The sequence below is a fragment of the Callithrix jacchus genome, chromosome 8, assembly GCF_049354715.1.
Source record: "Callithrix jacchus isolate 240 chromosome 8, calJac240_pri, whole genome shotgun sequence".
NCBI classification, from domain to species: domain Eukaryota; kingdom Metazoa; phylum Chordata; class Mammalia; order Primates; family Cebidae; genus Callithrix; species Callithrix jacchus.
The window spans coordinates 49,727,170-49,747,221 of NC_133509.1; the positions used below are offsets into that span (position 1 = coordinate 49,727,170).

The following is a 20,052-nucleotide window of genomic DNA, read 5'->3' on the forward strand; positions in this document are numbered from 1 at the left end:
GAATGTGCGTGCTTAGGAGGTGACAGCTCTAGGAGGGGCTGAGCAGGCAGTGCGTTATGTGCAATGAACAGTGACACAGTTACTGTCACCTATGCAGGCAGCCTAGAATATATAGACTACAGAACATTTAACTTGATTGCCCTACAGTATGTGTTCACTCTGGGCATGGGGATGCGTTTCCACCCAATGGGTTTTCTGATGGCGGTTTTCCCACATTGGATTCCATAATTGACAAAGAGCTACTGCGCTGTGTCAAGTGCACAATTATAATTGAATTAATGATATGGGCAAGTGTGAGACACACAAAATTAACATTTGAAGAGGCCTGGTTTAATTTTGTCTTTTACATATTTGTGTCTCCAATTATACTTTAATGAAAGAGAATATACCCGCTTAATGGATTTCTTTCAACAAGCTTAGCTGAGCTCATCATTAGCTGCACTTGTTGTTGGCACCCTTGCGATGTTTTCTCTAATGTATTTTTATTTCTTTCTACTAGGGGATGGTTTAGACAACAGTGTAGCTTCACCTGGTACAGGTGATGATGATGATCCGGATAAGGACAAAAAACGCCAGAAGAAAAGAGGCATTTTCCCCAAAGTAGCAACAAATATCATGAGAGCATGGCTCTTCCAGCATCTCACAGTAAGTCAAGATGAAAGAGAAAAAAAAATAGTTTTTGTTTTGCTAGCAAGTTATTCGGTTTCATACAGATTGTTTTTTAAATTAAGGTGCCTATTTTCTTATTCTTGAAATCTGATGACTAACAGGGCAGTTGAGGTTTTTATCAACTATTACCATCCAAAGAGCACCCTCTAGAAAGTAGCAGGTTTTTCTTTTAAGAAGCTGGGAATGGACTTTATTCAAAATGGTCTAAGACCCTGAACCACAGATATAAGTAAATTTGTTATTTATGCTAAAAGGTATGAGAGCAACTTTGGGTAACGCAACAGCAACCGAGGGAAATGGGTGTAAGGAGCTCACGAATCCATAAACACTGTTGATTACACTATTAATGAAAGCCATCTCCTCTAGGAGGCAAAAAAAAAAAAAGAAGCACCTTGCCACATGCATGTCCAGGATCACAGTATCAGGTGCAGCTTTAATTCTTGAAGCAGTTTGCAAATATGTCATGTGTTTACATGATAAATTCAGAAGGGTTATAGGTGCTATAATGCCTTTGTTTGCAAGGTGGACATTAAAGATTCTTGTTTTAGCTGTTCAAGTCCATTATCTTAAAAGCTAACCCTGTTGGTTTTACTATGTGCAATATTTTTAAAGTAACAATTTATCTTCCTGTTTGCAATCCTTGTATGTGTGGATACAAACTGTTGACTCTAAGACTCTCATGACAAAAAAAAATTATAATATACTTTAACAGAGAAACTAGGCATGCTCATATTTTATTGTTCATTTGGAAATTCTGGGAAACCCGGAAAAATTTCAGAGGATGCTTCTTGCTATAATATTGTTTTCAGGCCATTCTGTTTAGGCTAATACTTCAAAATAGGGTAGCAGCAATTGAAAGCTGAAGGTCTCCTTTGATTATCCAACTTGTGCGTTGCCATGCTGAATGACATTAGTTACAGTGTCATGGGTCCAGGACAAGGTTCCACTTTTATTTATGGTGGTGGCTGCTGATCTGCTCTTCTTGCAGAGCTACAAAGGGCAAGGGGTGGAGCGGTGGTGGGGAGGGAAAAGTGATAGATTCACATTCCTAAATCGGCCATTTTGATGTAAGGACATTAGTAGCAAACTAAGGTGTATCGATCTGGCCTGTGGTGTCAGGATTAGCTGGGAGAACCAATGGGGCTGCCGTGGCAGTGGTTATTCTTGCCTTGCAGCTATGGCCATTTCAAAGGTCAGGGCCCTGCACTGACTCGGCTCAGAGGAATTAGACTGAACATGCGGTCTCTGGGCTGATTACTTAACCAAAGACAAAATAATGAGTCCTAAGCAAATACTGACTAATTGAAAGGGCTGTAAATCCATTACATATTGGTCAGGGATAATCAGGAGTATTTAATCACTTTTATCTATTCAGGAGCACTGAAGCTGCAACAGCAAAGCCCTGAACCTTGCCATGTGGTTATTATTCTCATCATTATCAAAATTACTTCACAGCTGTTCTTTGCTACATCACCTCAGCTGGAGATTTACTAACCTGTAAAATGTTTTTAATTTGGAAGTCGAGTGAGTGTGAGGGGAGGGGTTTCTCATTTTTAAATGAAGGTTGGTTTGGTTAGAGTAGCAACTAAGAACAGCAGCGTAGCTGCGGATGACAGGCCAGCTGCCTTTTCCTGACCAGCTCACCTGGTTGGTTCCCTCCCTCTGTCTCCCTTCATGCTTGGTCTTTCTTGGTCGAAAATATAGACTTCAGCAGCTGCTCTCCACGCAAACAGCTACATGTGTTTTCAACCTCTCTGTCATCAAAACCAATGTCAGAGAACAGTAGAACCTTAGAGAATGCAGCTGCTGTGTTTACAGATGAGGAAACAGATCCAGAAAAGGAACTGACTAGCCGAAGGTCAAGCTGAGGCAAGGACCCAAGCCTCCCAAGTTCCAAACTTTGTGATTTTTCCACATTATGATGACTTTGCCAAAATGATGATCACCTTTAACAGTTGCATAGAAATCTCACAGTCTTCACCATCAGTATGCTCAGAGTCACAAGGGAGAAACATGGAGAAGCCAGGTGCTATTTTCTTTTCTTGTTTTGAAAGCTGCCTGCTACCCCAACCTTCCCAAATAGAGAACACCTTACACCTGTAGTCTGTGAGTTGACTCTCAGGTGGGAATGTCAGAAGTCCTTAATGCCTTATCTCCCACCCAACTGCCCAGGGCAGCACCCAGCATGCACCATGGCCACAGGCTGAGAATTGTGGGTGGCCGGTTATTTCTGGGCGCGTGTTGTAACTCTGCTGTGCTACAAACCAATGGTAAGAGCTTGTACTCATCTCGAGAGTGCTTTCATGTAGTTGAATGTATGCAAGGCTTTGTACAAAATTCTCGGTCCAACTACAATTTGTAATGAATGCCTGTCCTCCAGGTGGGGAGAGAGGACTCAAATAGGCTATGCCCGGGATGTTGGGAAGTCTGCATTTCACACTGTAATGCTCTCTACTGGCTGAACCTCAGTGAAGGCCCTTCAGTTCCCTGGACCTTCTGTTTCCCTGTTTTTCAGATGAGAGGGACACGTTGCCGGATGGATAAGCTCCTTTCCCATGCTCCTGTGTTTCGGTTCTGCTCAAGGACATTTAGTCAGAGCAATGCCCTGTCACAGCCTCATGGGTCATTCTTTCCGCTTTTTCCCCCTTTCTCTTTGCTTTTGCTTTTCACTAAGTGCTTTATTTCTCTCCTGACCTTTTTCCCAACATGCCCCTTTCATTACTTCTCCCACTGGCTTTGTCTCCCATCTTTTTCTCTGCGTGGCTCCCCTGCCTTTTCTGCACCTCCCTTGTAGCCTAAGGAAATTCCCTGCTTGCTCTTCGAAAATGTTTTCCTTCTTCATCCACACTTCACCCCACTGCAGAGAAGAGGTTCAGTAACTTTGATGAGGTTGGTCCTGAAACACTTTTACTTTCCAATCTTTAATGAGCTGAAAGATTTACTCAGCTATAATTCTGAGCTCAGAAACCAAGAATAGAGACCCCTAACTAGCGACATGTTAATTTAGATTTCTTTTCTTACATGCACTAACAGGCATGAGGAAGTCCTTGGAACTAGAGATGCCCCACTATATTTTTCTGTCATTTAATTAATTTCAACTTTCAAAGTGAAATGTTGGCTGTGGCTCACTGAAAATAGATGTAGTCTAAATTATTATTTCATGTAAATTTCTTTACAAGTGCATGATTCAATGTGCATTCCTCCATTATTACTCTCTTTAACATGATTTGAAACCGGTTTGTTCCCTTTTGTGCAGTGTGACCTGTTCTTGTATTACAATAATCCCCGATGTACCCTTTTTTCTTTCTTTTTTTAAAAAAGAAGCTAATTGAATTATCTCATTATTTTAATTTGTTAAGCAAATGTATTTTGCATCTCAGGATGTGTTCTTAAAGAAGGGGGCTGCTAAGGCTTTGCCCCCTGAATGGGCCATTGGCCCATTTTGACATTCATGCATTCATTAACTAGCAGAACATAAAAGAACTCTGGCTGTATTTTTTTTTTCCAAACACCCAACCAGCGTGGAGCAACTTTTCCCAATAAGCCACAGGGGTCTTTCTACATATGTTCTCAACTGCAAGCTATTGTCACCTATTCTGAATACCTCAAAAGGCCCAGAGGTGAAAAAAAACCTGCCTCAACAAAGACCAACTGTAGCAATTGTTAAGTCTTAGTCTCAATATGACAGAAATCATTCACCCTCAATTTTCTTGGAAGAACAAGTTCCGCTATGACTGTAACAGTTAAAACAATCTCTCAAATTCCTATGCACCACCAACTTTAGGGGAAAAGGTAACAAACTTGCACTAATTGATTACACTGAGGAAAATATTTAAACAAAGTCTAAAGTGGCATTTAGGAAATCAGGTTATTTGATAAACAGTTTCCATAGTCAGAATTAAGCACTTTGAATTTGCTTAATCTGGGGCTAAATATTAATAATTAGCCTCAAGTTTTTAGTTTCAAAACGTCCCTTAGAAAAATCCCCTCTTTAAAAACTCACAGAAATTTTAACAAAATAAATCTATCTATGCATATTTTTAGAAAATCCACTAGTGAAAACGTTGTGTATACCATTACCTTCTTCCATTGGTTGATGGTTCTGCCTAACTCCTCAAGCTAAGAAATCCAGTGAAGATGGAAGAATCTCTTGGAAATGGGTGTGCCTTGCTGAAAAGTACTCAGTGGCAAAACAAGCAAACAGACAAAAACTTAGGGAACTCCTACAGAAGTACATTCCTTTTGCGAACACATGGAGATTATGTTATCATAAAAGTAAGCCTGCCATTACAACTGTTTTTATTTCACTTCAAAGCTGAAGAAAGAAGCAGCAAGCAATAATACCCAGGCTGACAGTTTATTCATAACCCTGAAAAACTCCTCCACGCCAAGAAGCCCTTAGTGTGCTCAATTAGGCCCTCGGGCACCTCCACTTGCCACCTTCAAGAGCTCCTCCACTTGTGCTACAAATAATATATTTGATCATGGAATAGAAACAGGAAGTGCTCACACACAAAGACACCACTTGCTCATACCAGTTTCTGGCTAAAGGTCTTCGTATTTGAAAACATAGGGATAAAGCTCATACTTAGGAGATGTGGGACTTCTTTCAAAGATGTGTGTTACAATGTCAGAAGCAAGTTTTACTTTTAAAAGCGATATAAGCCAAGGTGGGAGGATCACTTGGGGCCCAGAGTTTGACACCAGTCTGGGCAACATAATGAGATCCCATCTCTACAAAACAATAACAATTTAGCTGGTATGGTCTCACACATGCCTGTGGTCCCTGCTCCTCAGAAGGCCAAGGTGGGAGGATTATTTGAGCCCAGGAGTTTGAGGCTGCAGTGAGCTAGGATGGAACTACTGCCCTCCAGCCTAAGCGACAGAATGAAACTCTATCTCAGAAAAAAAAAAGTGATATAATACTATGTATGCAGCCATCCTGAAACTGCAGATTCTAAAGCCTCTGCCTTTTGTTCTTGACAAAATGCTTTGTCCCCTCTTCACATCTTCAGGAACTGGGGAGAGGAATGAAGCCCACCTCTCAGGTGTTTACTCATTTTACTGCTTGCCTATTAGAATCTGTCTTATGGGATTGTATAAAGGTCTGGGTTTGGTAATAAAACTGTGTTTTAAAAGATGTCATCCTGAGCCAGGCACGGTGGCTCATGCCTATAATCCCAGCACTTTGGGAGGCTGAGGCGGGTGGATCACAAGGTCAAGAGATCGAGACCATCCTGGTCAACATGGTGAAACCCCGTCTCTACTAAAGATACAAAAAATTAGCTGGGCACGGTAGCGCGTGCCTGTAATCCCAGCTACTCAGGAGGCTGAGGCAGGAGAATTGCCTGAACCCAGGAGGCGGAGGTTGCGGTGAGCCGAGATCGCGCCATTGCACTCCAGCCTGGGTAACCAGAGCGAAACTCCGTCTCAAAAAAAAAAAAAAAGATATCATCCTACAGAGACAGTGCACCCAAGTTATGAGTAAATACAGTTCCATGTTATGTTAGACAAACCTGTCTCTCTTCTCCAGTGAGTTCATCAAGACCATGTGACAGTAAACTTAGTAATGTTAAATATGTTTTTGTAATGTCCACACACACACTCACACAGGAAGAGAGAGAGAGGGAGAAAGAGAGAGAGAAACAGAGAGACTTAGACTGTTTTGCCCTTTGACTAGTTTTTATCTTGTGCAGATCCAGATGGCTTCCTTCTTAAATGAGGCAGTCCCGTGTTGAGGTTAAGAGCAGAGGGCCTGGAATCTGCAGCACAGTAGATTTTTGATCTTGAGCCATTACCCTCTTTGAGGCTCATTTTTCATATCTGCAGAATAAGAATGATTCTAGTTCCACCTAGTAGAGTTATTTTAAGGATTAAATGAAATAATGTAAACTACTCAGCCCTGTGCCTGGTTCTTATAATAAGTACATAATATTAAGTAACTGTAATTCTTATTTTAATCATGTTAAATGGCTAGCAGAAGGCTTTGACCAATGGACCTGGGCATCCAAAGTTACTAGATTTGTTCCAGGGATTGTGGAGATAGAGAGACCAGGTTTTGCCAAACAAATCCCAAATATGGCTGGTGCAGTGGCTTATGCCTGTAATCCCAACACTTTGGGAGGCTGAGGTGGGAGGAATGCCTGAAGCTCAGGAGTTTGAGAGCAGCCTGGGCAACATAGCAAGACCTCATCTCTACAATAGTTTTTTTTTAATTGGCTGGGCTTGGTGGTGCATGCCTGTGGTCCTGGCTGCTTGGAAGGATGAGGTGGTAGGATCACTCGAGCCCAGGAGTTAAAGGCTTCATGGAGCCATGATCATGGCACTGCATTCCAGGCTGTGTGACAAAGTGAGACCCTGTCTCAAAAAAAAAAAAGAAAAAAAACCCAAGCTGGGGGCAATGGATCACACCTGTAATCCTAGCACTTTGGGACGCCCAGGCGGGTGAATTGCTTGAGGCCAGGAGTTCAAGACCAGCCTGAGCAACATGATGAAACCTCATCTCTACTAAAAATGCAAAAAATAGCCAGACATGTTGGCACATGCCTCTCGTCCCAGCTACTGGGGAGGCTGAGGCACAAGAATTGCTTGAGCCCCAGAGACAGAGGTTCCATGAGTGGAGATTGTGCCACTGCACTCCAGCCTGAAAAAAAAATATGCAGTATCCCTCAGTAGGAGATAAATACCCCTCAGTAGGAGAGAACATGGTCTACATTCTGCCTTCTGAAAGCCATATTAACATTCGGTGGCTGCTTGTTGATGCTAGGTGATAGAATCAAAGAGTCCTGGTGTCAGTGAAAGCCAGTGTCCTAGTGAGCCTTCAGGGATGGGGTGGACGGTGGAAAAGCAAAGGTCTATGGAGTAGTTCAGAATGTCTCCAATGGTGCTACTTTCGGAACGGAATGCTCTCTTCACCATTTGTCTTCCAGGATATAAACAGAATATAGAGTTATTATCTTCCTTAGAGTGTGAAAATCTGGGCTCCCTACAAGACAGCATTTTATAGTTTTTATTTCTTTTTATTGATTGATGGATTGACTGTAGAGATGGTGTCTCACTATGTTGCCCAGGCTGGTCTTGAACTCCCAGCCTCAAGTGATCTTCCCACCTCAGCCTCCCAAAGTGCTGGGGTTATAGGTGCCAGCCACTGCACTCAGCCATGATAATGGCTTTTAAAAAAGGGGTCACCAACTGTGAACTTGCAAGCCTTAGGTGCAAACTCTGTAATATTTGACCTCTCTGAACCTATTTCTTACCATCAAAATGAAAAAGTAAGTTATCTGTCCTACTTAGCTGATTGAGTTGCTGTTGGCTCCAGTGAGGTAGTCAATCTGTAAAGTGTAATGAGCTGCACAAACATCAGGTATGCTGGTCTTCTGGTTGTGTGCTTGGCTTTCCAGATGCTTGGGGCCTCTCAGATCTTATGTAGTCACCAAGGGTTAGAGAGATAAAGCTGCCCACCTCGTTCATCCTCTAGCCCCATTTTCTCCACTTGTCCATTTCCACAAATGTATCCCTGGAGACACTGTGATAATTTCTATCATTAGATATCTTTTAAGACATCTTAAATGGTTAATTGAATCAGTATTTCATGGACGTTAGTTATTTCTGCTTGGAAATTAGTGCCTTCATGATTCTGAGACAGTCTACATAATACAAATAGCTAGGAGTCAAATTAATATCAAATAGGAAATGTTGACCTTAGTTATACAGTAAGAGATGGTTTTCCTCATGTTCAGAGATGCCGTTGTTCACATGCATACAAGTGAGGCTCATAAGAAATACTTATGTGGCAATGCACATGCAGAACACACAGCTGAAAGCACCAGCAGAGACAGCTTCCCACAAACATGCAGCATAGTGGGGCCACCCCTAGCCTTAGCCTTTGCATTGTTTTCCTGCTTGCTGGGAGAAAACATCTGTGAATTATTTGAATGGAATCTTATGCTAGAGATTGTCTGAACTGGTGTCATCTCTGTTTAATTTCAGGAAATGATGTCACAATACATTAAATAACAATGCTGGGTGATTTATTTTCCCGTGGACATGCTGTCCTAAGCATTCCTCTTCTTTTGCAATGTTTCCAATTAAGTGTAAGCTTGAGTGTTCTTCCTATTTCATAATGATTTTGAGGGGTGGAGTTGGGAGTTGAGGGTGGGCAGAAGTGTAATTTCAGAGGTTGCTGAGGTTCAGAGCTAATGGCACATCCATCATGTCCTTATTGGGATGGGAGGGTGCTGAGCGTTGGGGCTGTGATCACCAGTGGCAACCTACAACATCACTGGTTAGTTTTAAAGAATGTCTAAAAATGAAAGCCTGAGTGTTCTGATGCTAGCTGTCCAAAGAGCCACCAGATAATTTTAATAGTGACCTGCATACTGAGCTTCTGCCTTTATCAAAGTTTCTCTGCAGTCCCTTCTTCAGTAAAGAATAGAGCACATAAGTCAATTCTGTGTGCCATCTGTTGTCATTTTTACAATTTCTCAAATTAAAGAGACAGGCCAAAAACTTAATGTTGTGTTGAATCCTAGAAGCTCCTCTAGAAGACAGAAAATTGCATCTGAATTTACTTTGTCTCTCTTGAGGGGAAACAATTGCATATTGCTATGTCATAACCTTTTACTTGTAGTCCCAACTTGGGGTTTTGAATTGGATTTTGAGGGCTTCTGCATGGAAAGACTGATGTGTTTGGGATTCAGCAGCCTTTGTTCACATGATTCTGAGTGACATTGAGGTAGTCACTGGTACAGTGGTGGTGCAATGGCTTTTCATGGGGTAAGGAAATGCAGTCTCCTCAATGTAAAAGCATTTTAGGATATGTCGAGACATTTCAAAGCACATCAGACAATCCTGTTTCAAAAGAGGTTCACCTGAGATAGACTGAGAAACTTACCTCCCAGATTATGAGCTACTAACTGACACACATTTTAAAAATAGGTAATTGATAGGCAGAACACAGAGTTTTTAGGACAGCGAAACTACTCTGCATGATACTATAATGGTGGATACGTGTCATTACACATTTGGCCAAACCCATAGAATGTACAGCACCAAGAGTGAACCCTAATGGAAACTATGGACTCTGGGTGACTATGATGTGTCAATGTAGGTTCATCATTGTAACAAATGTACTCTGGTAGAGGGTGTTGATAAGACAGAGGCTACATATGTGGGGGCCCAGGGATTTATGGGAAATCTCTGTACCTTCCTCTCAGTTTTGCTGTGAACCTAAAACTGATCTAATAAATATAGTCTACTTTAAAAAAAAGGGAATTAATGAAAAGATTGAAGAATGAAAGGCTTATTAAATTACCATAAAAAAACCAAAATAATTATTAGCTCAAAGTTAATTATAAAATTAGCACCTAATTTCATAAAATATTACTCGAAGTGTAATTGTTTAAAAATATGTTAAATAATTCAAGGAGATGGGAAATTGAGGACCCTTGAATAAAGGAACATAGAAGGCATGTGCATATTGAATATTCAGCTATTTAAAAACTTGAAGAAGAGAGTGCCATTAAATGCTATTTAGTGAAATCCCTGAATATTCATTCAGATCATAGGGAAAATTTCCATTTCTTCATTCCACATGACCACAGTTTGCAAGTATATTCCATGATGAAGTGGAGTGATTGGGAATTACAGGCTAAGTTGACTGGGTTATGAGAATACTGACTGTCCCTCAGCTTTGCTGCAGGACAGGGTCAGAAGATGACCTTAACATTCAAGACTAATTTCGATTATAGAGAGTGTTACTGCACAGATTTCAGAGGACCCCTGGAAATGTCCTGCCTTCTCCAGGCTATACTCTGTTTTTATAATTTGGAGTAGATTATGAAGTGTAAAGATGATATCCAGCCCCATTTCTCCGGTTAAGAAATAGTGACTTGGGTAGGAAGCATTAGGTGGGTTGAATGGAATTTGCCTTATTACATTTATGTGCTGTGTGCCACTTTCTAAATTGATTGGCAGCAGTTGTTTACAGTATGCAAATAATCACTGGCACCCTTTAAAGGTGTATTATCCTCTTAAAACATAATAGTAATGCCATTTTCATGCTTTTACATTTGCTATTCATATTCTGAACTGCCAAATCCCAAATCTGCCAGAACTAATTTAAGTTGTTTTTATCTAATAGTGGATAAGTTGTCAAGTCACAATATAATGGCAGATAATTTTTCTTAAACTATAGTTTTACTTCTTGGTTATAATAGGTAACATGAATATTTGTTGAATCTGACTTGATTGTCCACACAAAAAGAATTACAACTCAAGAGATATTGTCATGGGATGCTGCGATGACAAGAAATGAAGAGAATGTTATTATCTAGTTATTCTGAACATTACAGAAAATTAACATGGGCCACTAATTAGTTCCCTTCCAGCCACCACTCTCCCCCTCACCAAATTTGCTGATATCTGATTTGCCTGACATAGCCAGCCAGATAATGAAGATCTCCTCTTGTTAATCCCTGTGTCAAACCTTGCTGCTGCTGTTAATTTAAATACTTCTGTTATCACATTATAACTGTCTAGATTTTATTTTACTTTTTGCATCATTCTCCTGCATTCACAAACATTCCAGAATTAATTTTGTCTTGGAAATATTTTTTAATTCTATAATAATTTAGAAAAGTATATTCCCATGACTCAGGCCACATGACAATTGGGAAATGACTTTTTCCTTATCCAGAATACATGGTGTGATCCCATCATATGCTGACAAAAAGCAACCCAAGTGTACTGGGGTGGTGCTACACTAGTCTTTTACAAAGAAAAAGGCTTTTATCAATAGAAAAGATGAATGCGGGATTATTCCATGTAGGTTTGGTGAAACATTGGAACTCTCTGTAAAGCAACCTTATTTTTTCCCCATGGTGAAAAGTTACAGGTTCCATTTCAGTGTTTTAAGATACCTGCAGGCAGCTCATGGGTTGCTATGCTTGTTATAAACCCTTCCTCGCAGTCAATGTTTTAAAAAAGTAGTAGGAGAGCATGGCAACATGGGGTCATTATTAGTCAATTACAGGCTCAGTTTTTGTGTTAGTTTCTGGGAAGCTATCAATTTAGAGCTGTGTAGCAAAATCTCATGGATTACCTGATGGCACATTGATAAAAGCCCCTCTTAGAGCTTAGTCCTGCCAGTTTTATGTTTTCTAGTAAAACACTTAAGTGTAGTTAAATATGATCATGAAAAGGCATTAGTTTTTAATATGACCTTTGTTGCCAGTCTGGAAATCCTCTAAAATTTTTGAATATTTTCATTTCATTTTTTTCTTTTTTTCTCTCTTTTTTTTTTTTTTGGCACAGCAAGTTTGACAGAAAAATGATTTAATGCTCTTTGGTCCTATGTACTTGTGCCCTTTTGTCCATGGCTATTCCAGATACCCCCATGCTTATTTAAAATGTATATCTAATCAGTTATGTAAAAAGAGGCATGCTTAAAATTGCATGACTATGGTTGGAACAGACACTAGATAGGTCTGTAATTCATTTTTTAAAATGTGACTTTCCTACCTTTAGATAGTGAGGATAATCTGTTAACTCTTTGTGCTGATAAAAACAAACATTTCGGGGCACGGTGAGAGAAACCTCTACCATTAAAACGTTATATACCTGAAGCAGTGGAGTTAGGACCAAACTGAAGACTTGACCAGTGTCACAGTCTTAGCACAGCCTTTTGCTCTCTGTATTATTTTGGGCAAGTTATTTAATTTATCTGAGTGCTCATTTTCTCACATTGTTTTGAGGGTTAGCTAAGATTGGCAATAGCCTTTGAAAAGGGCAAAATATTGTGCAAGTATAAAATGGTGTCTACTGATGTTTTCATATAATCCATTGAAATAGTTTGCTCTGTCTTAGCTCCTTGAAACCTGAACTTGGATGTGGGTGAAACACTCTTCAAAGACAAGTATTACACTTGTTTCTTTTGCCCTAACTCTGGAATGGGGATCAATTCCTATCATGTACAAGGAGAAAGGCAAAAGACCTGACAGACCATTCATATGTGGCAGCATGAGTCAAAGTAACTTTTGGAATTTGTATACTCAAACCTAAGAGAAAGAATTGGAAGACTGCAAGCTGACTTCCTAATAAACGTATTGTCCCTTGTGTTATTAGAGCTGTGGAACAAACTTGTTGGGGGTTTGGGTATCCTTGCTCTTTGTCCCGAAACTTTTCATCTTGAGAATTAACTGGTCCATCAGCGTGTCATTTTTTATCCTGGTCAAGCTGGTGGTGAAGAATGGTTTTATGTCTCTAAATGGCGATCTCATAGGCCCATTCCAAGGAAGGTAAAGTCCCATACTAGACACAGAATTGTCTCATTGCAGCAAGAGATGAGTGGGATTTTTTTTCCCCTGAAGACAGTTTCAGTCTGGATCCTTAATCAGGTTTTCCTGGATTCCACATACAGAGATTGCAGATGTTACAGCTCAGTTAGGCTGAAGCACAGAATGTATATGGGAGAAGAGTGAGCAAAGATTCTAAAGGTATGTTGAGGACTTAGGTTTAGACCCATCAGCCAGATATTGAGGTGGGAGAACTTCTGTGGAAGTTGGAAATGGTAGCACTATAATTTGAGGGTTGGAGCTAATCTTTGCAGAAGTCATACTTGAAACCATGGCACTGAATAAAGGTTAAAAAAAAGGGTGCAGAGAGAGCAAGGGGTTAGAATCCTTTTGAAGACTATATGTAAAGAGGTAAAGAAAGAAAGTAGTGAGCAGAAATAAAGACATCAGACCAGTAGGAGCATAATCAGATCATGTGAAAAGGGAAGGAGTTTCAAAGTAGAGGAAGTGGACTCTGTAGAAAGATCAGGCGCAGTGGCTCGTGCCTGTAATCCCAGCACTCTGGGAAGCTGAGGTGGGTGGATCACCTGAGGTCAGGAGTTTGAGAGCAGCCCAGCCAACAAGGTGAAACCACTGTCTCTACTAAAAAAACAAATTAGCTGGATGCTGGTAATCCCAGCTAATCATGATGCTGGGGCAAGAGAATTGCTTGAACCCTGGAGGTGGAGGTTGCAGTGAGCCGAGCACCACTGCACTCCAGCCTGGGCAACAGAGCAAATCTCCATCTCAAAAAAAGTAAAAGAAAAGAACAGAATAGGAGGCCAGTAAAGAGGGGGGCCAGGGCATGCCTGGGAAGGTACAGAGAAACAGACGTATTTTGTAAAGACAGGGAGAAAGCTAAGGGAGTTCAGGTAAAAGCTTCTCTCCACTGATGAGTAGGAACTGTGGAGAGGGTGAAGGAGGGTGAATTAGGAAGACACAGAAGCTCATCCTTGGAGCAAAGAGGACAGGCTGAATGGACTCTGTCCTTAGCATTTCATCCTTTCTCAGACAGTGCTCAGAAGCGAAGAGCAACAGGGACTAAAGCAGACAACAGGAAAAACCCAAGGCTGGGACCAACAAGGGGAGGAGAGGGAAGGTGTTAGAGCAGTTTTCGAAATGACAGACCAGTAAGTAAAACTTCCAGTGAGATAGTCTTTCCTGGGACAGAAGAGTAATCCTACAGTTCATGTGAATAAGAAAACAACTGAGAAAAATCAAGACAGTTTTGGCAGAGAAAAATGAGGGAGGTCGTGCACTGGGAATTACTCAAATGTGTTATAAAGCTGCATGATGTGGCACTGGCTAACACAGTTGGCACCATGATCATCTGATAAAATAAGAATTCACAAATCAACCCAAATATAGAAAGAAATTGACTAATTTTAAAGGCATCACTTCAAGTCAGTTGAGAAAAAAAAATCAGTAGTCTTCATCAAAATATGTTTTACATTTAAGAGTTTTTGAAGTAGTTATGACTGTTTCTCTTTCCTTTGTTTAATGAAATGTTCTGAGAGTAAAAGCAAAGGAATTACGAAGAAAAATTGTGATAGATTAAGTTACATACATATGAAAATTAAGAGCTTTTGAATACCAAGAAAACACCATATACAAAATAAGGGGAAACATTAAGCTAGGAAAAATATGTAACTTTAATAACAGGCAAAGGATTAGTGTCCCTAATAAATAAAGCATTGTACAAATCAATAAGAAAAAAAGCGAAGTGAATAAAAAGTCAAAAGACGAATAGGTCTATTCACAAAAGCAGAAGTAAAAATGACTAGTAAGCATTTAAAAAATATTCAGTGTTGGCCTGGTGTGGTGACTCAGGCCTGTAATCTGGGCACTTTGGGAGACTGAGATGGGAAGATCTCTTGGGTTCAGGAGTTCAAGACCTGCCTGGGAAACATAGTGATACCCCATCTCTACACAAAAACATAAATAAATAAATTAGCCTGGTGTGCTGGTGTGCACCGTTAGTTCCAGCTACTTGTGAGGCCAAAGTGGGAGGATCACTTGAACCCAGTGATCTGTGATCGCACCGCTGAACTCTGGGCTGAGTGGCAGAGTGAGACCTTATCTGGAAAAAAAAAAAAAAAGAATTCAATGTTATTAGTAACCAAATAAATGTAAAAATCAACAACAAATAAACTTTTATTTGGTAGAAACTAAGAATAAAAAATTATGATGTCTGGCACTGTCCAGGGTAGAAGGAAATATCTAAATAATGATTATAAAAATTAACATTGTCTTTCTGGAATTTAAACTAGTAATATGTGTTTTTAAAAAAGCAATTAAAAATATTCTTATCCTTTGATCTAGTAATTCCATTTCTAGGAGTTTGTAGTGAAAAAATAATTTAAAAGCACACAAAAATTATGCCAAACTGTATATAAAGGTATTATTTACTATAATAAAAATTTGTAAATCACCTCTATTCCCATATGTAGGAGATATGGAGTGTCGTAGAGTGTTATGGACTACTATGTAACCGTTAAAAATTACTTTCAAAAATATTTTGAGATAAGGGGAAATCTTGATGTTTCACTAGGCAAAGTAAAACGGATAAGGCAGTATATCTGATGTAATTTTAATTTTGTTAGAGAAAATATATATGGATGTATGCATGGAACATATGAATGATTATCCTAGGGTAGGGAGGTCTGGGTGACATTTTTACTTTTTGCATTAGAAATTTTCTGTGTAATGTATATTGCATTGATAATACAGGACAATACATTTTACTTTAATAAAGAACCCTGCTGGCTAAGTGGCAGAAATACAGTGTGGTATTTCCGCAAGTCCAGGTGCGGAATAAGAAAGAGAAGAGAGAAACAAAGAAGGAGAATTTTGAGGTTTGCGATCTTAGAGGAGCAACGTCTCTGATGAATTTTCTGCTGACAAAGTAGAGATGGATAACATTAGAAATGAGAGAGGCAAGACATTAGACAGGCTTTTGTCATACATATTGAAGCTTTCAAAAGTAGGGGCAAGCCATGGGTTGGAGACCAACTTTCTAGCATGTACAGATGTCATAGGGAAAAGTGAGAGTGGCTTCAAAGTCAACATTCTTCTCTCAAAACTGGTGGAGAGGAAAGAAAGCAAATGTTCCAGGAGGCAGAGGTTGCAGTGAGCCGAGTTCATGCCACTGCACTCCAGCCTGGCACTTGGTGATGGTGTGAGACTCTGTCTCAAAAAAAAAAAAAAAAAAAGAAAGAAAGAAAGCAAATGCTGTGAACTTCATGAGAAAGGTGGCTGGTCAGTCTTAGGGTAGGGGCTGGGAGCAGGAATAAGAGAAGAAAGGGAAGAGAGAACAGACCAGCCTCTTGTCCTGGATTCCAGAGGTATTGGTAAGGAGGAAAAGGAATAATTTCAGTAGAAGAGTATATTAATAGCTAGGGCTGCCATAACAAAATACCATAGCCTGGGTGGCTTAAACAACAGACATTTATTTTTTTCTCATAGTTCTGGAGGCTGGAAAGTCCAGGAGCCAGGTGCCAGCAGGGTTGTTCTGGGTGAGGGCTCTCTCCTGGTTTGCAGACAGCCACCTTCTCCCTGTCCCTGCGTAACCTTGCCTCTGACTTCATTTAACCGTAATTACCTCCTAAAAGCCCTATCTCCAAATAGTTATCATATGGGGGCTGGGGTTTCAACACCCAACATTTGGGAGGACTTAATTCAGTTCAGAGCAGAGGGTTTTTAGGTTAACAATATTTTAGAACAAATGCAAACTTGAAGTAAAATCAGGGTTATGGAGTTATATGTATGGAAACGATCAAAGGTTATTCGGATTTTTTTTTTTTTTCCGTAACTCAGCCAATGAGGATGAGGGCAAAGAGGCAGGTTAATTTAGGATGTGGTGCAATAAAACAAAAAGACCAGAATGCCAAGAGTAATGCCATTAGAATTACAGGTCTTTGCTAGACCCAGGCAGTAATAAAGCGCTCTAAAATACGTCTTATCTTGGAGTAGAGAACCTGATAAGGATTCCTCAAATGTTTCCTCAAAGCACCTGGATGGAGGCAGGAAAGAGGAGCAAAGAAGGCGTGGGGAGGACTATTCGGTTGGCTAAAATAAGCCACAAACTGAGTTCTTATTTTGATGATGTGTAAGGTTTGTTTGATCTAGCTGCTTTTCCTTAGAGTTCAGTTTTACATATGCTTCGGCGCCCAACCAGCTTGTGTATTTTCAGCGTTTTTTTCCTCTCTTTCTTTTCCTTCTTCGGTTGGTTTTTAGATCAGGGAGGGGAAGGACTGAGGGAAGCGAGGTCAGCAGACAAGACTCATTTCCCAGTTTGTCAGACTGTGCTCTTGACCCCTCCTCAGGACCTGTGATTAATACACGCTTTGTAGAGGAGACTTGGCAAACCCCGCTCTCCACAGGACCCGATTCATAATTCACAGTGAGCAGGAGGAGCAGGGTCTTTGTGGTGGCTTGTTGGCTCTTTGCTGCACAAAAAGCAAAGCCTTCTGACCTTCGCTGTTATCTAATCAGGAAGTAGACAGTCCTGGTGTGTAGCTGAGTCCTTGTAGGGCTCTCTACAACTGTAAATTATGTTTGGGCTCCCCGGATCTGGGGCATGCCACACTTTACATTACTATTGTGTATCTTAAAATAAACAGCATCGCAAGCTGTTTATTTTGGTGTTACTATGTATGCAATTTTAAAACAGTGGTTACTTAAACAAATGTCTCTGTTCCCACAGCACTTGAAAGCCAGTGTTTGCTCCTGTGGTTTTGGATTTTGTCACTTCTGTTTGGATTATATTTGAAATCCACGCTGCAAGCAGTTGGAATGAACCTGGCAGCACCTAAGACCAGGGCCTGCTGTTGGCCCTGTGCTTCACTGTGAGCAGCTCTCTGCCTCTCCACACTGCGCTCTCCCTACCCTCTACAGGCCATATGCGTGTGCACAAACCAGATATTTTGCTTTCTCTTTGGGGCTCTAAATTTATCCCCATGAGTGATCCAGAGAGTCATTTACTTTAAGTTCCTGAATGCTTTGCAATTTAATTGAAGACATGGTGTCATTGTGATTCTGTAACAAAATACTACTCCCAAATACTCATTTAAATTGTCATCTGTGCACTACAGATACAATGCATATTCCATTGATATAGCTTGGTGAAGATGAATGAGAAAGCATAGGGGTGGTAGACAAAAAGGATGTAAAAATATCAAAGTTTTGACAGTGACTTGCCCTGTGACCTTCAGTCTTTTTTTTTTTTTTTTTTTAATTGTCAGGCTGGTTTTGAACTCCCAACCTCAGGTGATCTGTCCACCTCAGTCTCCCAAAGTGCTGGGATTACAGGCGTAAGCCACTGCGCCTGGTCCTCTCTGCCTTCTAAGTACTCAGCTGTGCCAGGGCTGTGGGGAGGGTGGTATTGTCTGAGTTTTTAGGAGCCGGTAGTCTGGCTGGAAAGGGTGAACGAGGTCCCTGATGGTTGTGGAATTACTTGAGTTCTGTAGATACCAAGGGCAATGGAGGGTAGAAGCAGCTGCCAGTGCAAGGAGGGACCCTTGCAGGCTAGAATAATCTGGAAAGCTTTCAAGGGAGAAGAAGCAGGACTGAACTGGGGCTGGAAGGATGGGCAGGATTCAGGAGTGTGGGAGGGAGACAGCCGTGCTGGAGTGGCTGGGAGCGTGTGACCCAGGCTGCCCTCTCCCAAGGAGAGTTGCAGAGAGGAAGACAGCAGTGTACTGAATGCAGTCGGGAAGCTTGGGGGCTGGTCCTGCCGGCTGCGACCCCACCGTGGGACTCAGGCCAGCACTTTCTCCTCTGTGGATCTTGGTGTCTGCTGGAGTGTTTTCTGAACCCCCGTCCCCCGAGCCTGGACTCTGTGGGATATGGAACAGAATCTGGCTCTCTAGAGTTGGAAGAGCTGTGAGAGGGACGTAGAGGGTGAGGTTGAGGGATGGTGGTGTTATTGGCCCAGGCAGGCAAAGGAGCTCCAGGGAATTCCATGTTTCTAGTGGAAATGTGACACAATATGAACGTGTTGCCTCCTTTGGAGAGGTATAGTGAGGAACATCTGAAGACCCTCCTGTCTTTGGGTCCAGGGTACTCATGGGGTACAGATGATTCAGGAAGACTCCACAAGGAAGGCAGTGTTTCCAGTTGCTCCTTGATGATGAATGAATGAGAGAGCTTGACGGTCTTTGTGCTTGGTGTGAAGGAAGGCGCCCCCGCCCTCCCTGGAGTAAGGGAAGCTTGGATCTTGGGACACCCACTCTGCCCATGATGGCTAGATGTCCTTGGATGTGCTATGCATCTTTCTGAACTAAGGCTTTTTTGTCTGCAGAATGGAGATTTAACGATAGTTATATCACAATCTCAAAAGAATTAAATGAAGGAAAATAAAGTGCCTGGCCCACAGCAGCTGACAATTGTGTTGATTCCCTTCCCTCCTTCCTGTTCCTCACCCACCTCCCCAAAGTGTGCCTCTTGCCATTTGGAAAACTGGGATTCTTATACTTGCCCTGCTTCTAACCAGGGTCTTGTTAGGGCTCTAAGGAGGTATAACACATGTGTAAAAATTGACCTTCATTCAGTCTTTATGCTTCTATTACAGAAGGGGTGAAACAGAATGGTAGAAGGTCTTAGTAGCTCATGCGGTACTGTGTTCAGATGGACTTTGGGTTGATTCACAGGAGGCTAACTACTAGTGCTTTTTATTTGGATAAGTTACTTAACATCTTTAACTCTTCATCTGTAAAATGGGTAAGATTATCAGGATGGAAGAGAACTGGATAAAAGAGAATATTTAAAACAGTCTATCCCACTTGAACAAGGTTGGTACTCAATAATTACTTTTTCTCTTCTCATTCCAATCCTCGCCCCGTGACATAAATTATGTCCCGCTGTGGGTGGTCTGGGAGTAGTCCTGTTGGCTTGAAGCTGGAGTTAATGTAGTGTGGGACCATCAGTGACCGACCTGGCCTGCTGGGTGATGTTTGGGACTGTCATTACCCAGAGAATGTTTAACCATTAGCAATGGGGCCACAGCACTCCAGACTTCTCCCTTCCATGGCCTGCTTTTAAGGAGAGAAGG

At 41.2% G+C, this 20,052-nt stretch overlaps 1 protein-coding gene across 8 annotated transcripts in view; it reads left to right on the plus strand.

Annotated features, from left to right (window-relative positions):
• Positions 1–20,052, plus strand: part of MEIS2 (Meis homeobox 2) — a 208,841-nt gene that overhangs the window by 64,108 nt on the left and 124,681 nt on the right. For all 8 annotated transcript variants that reach the window (XM_009005587.6, XM_009005586.6, XM_003733947.6 and 5 more), the window contains exon 8: positions 500–645. In XM_009005587.6, the coding sequence (XP_009003835.1) occupies positions 500–645 (146 nt within the window). The remainder of the gene's footprint in view (positions 1–499; positions 646–20,052) is intronic.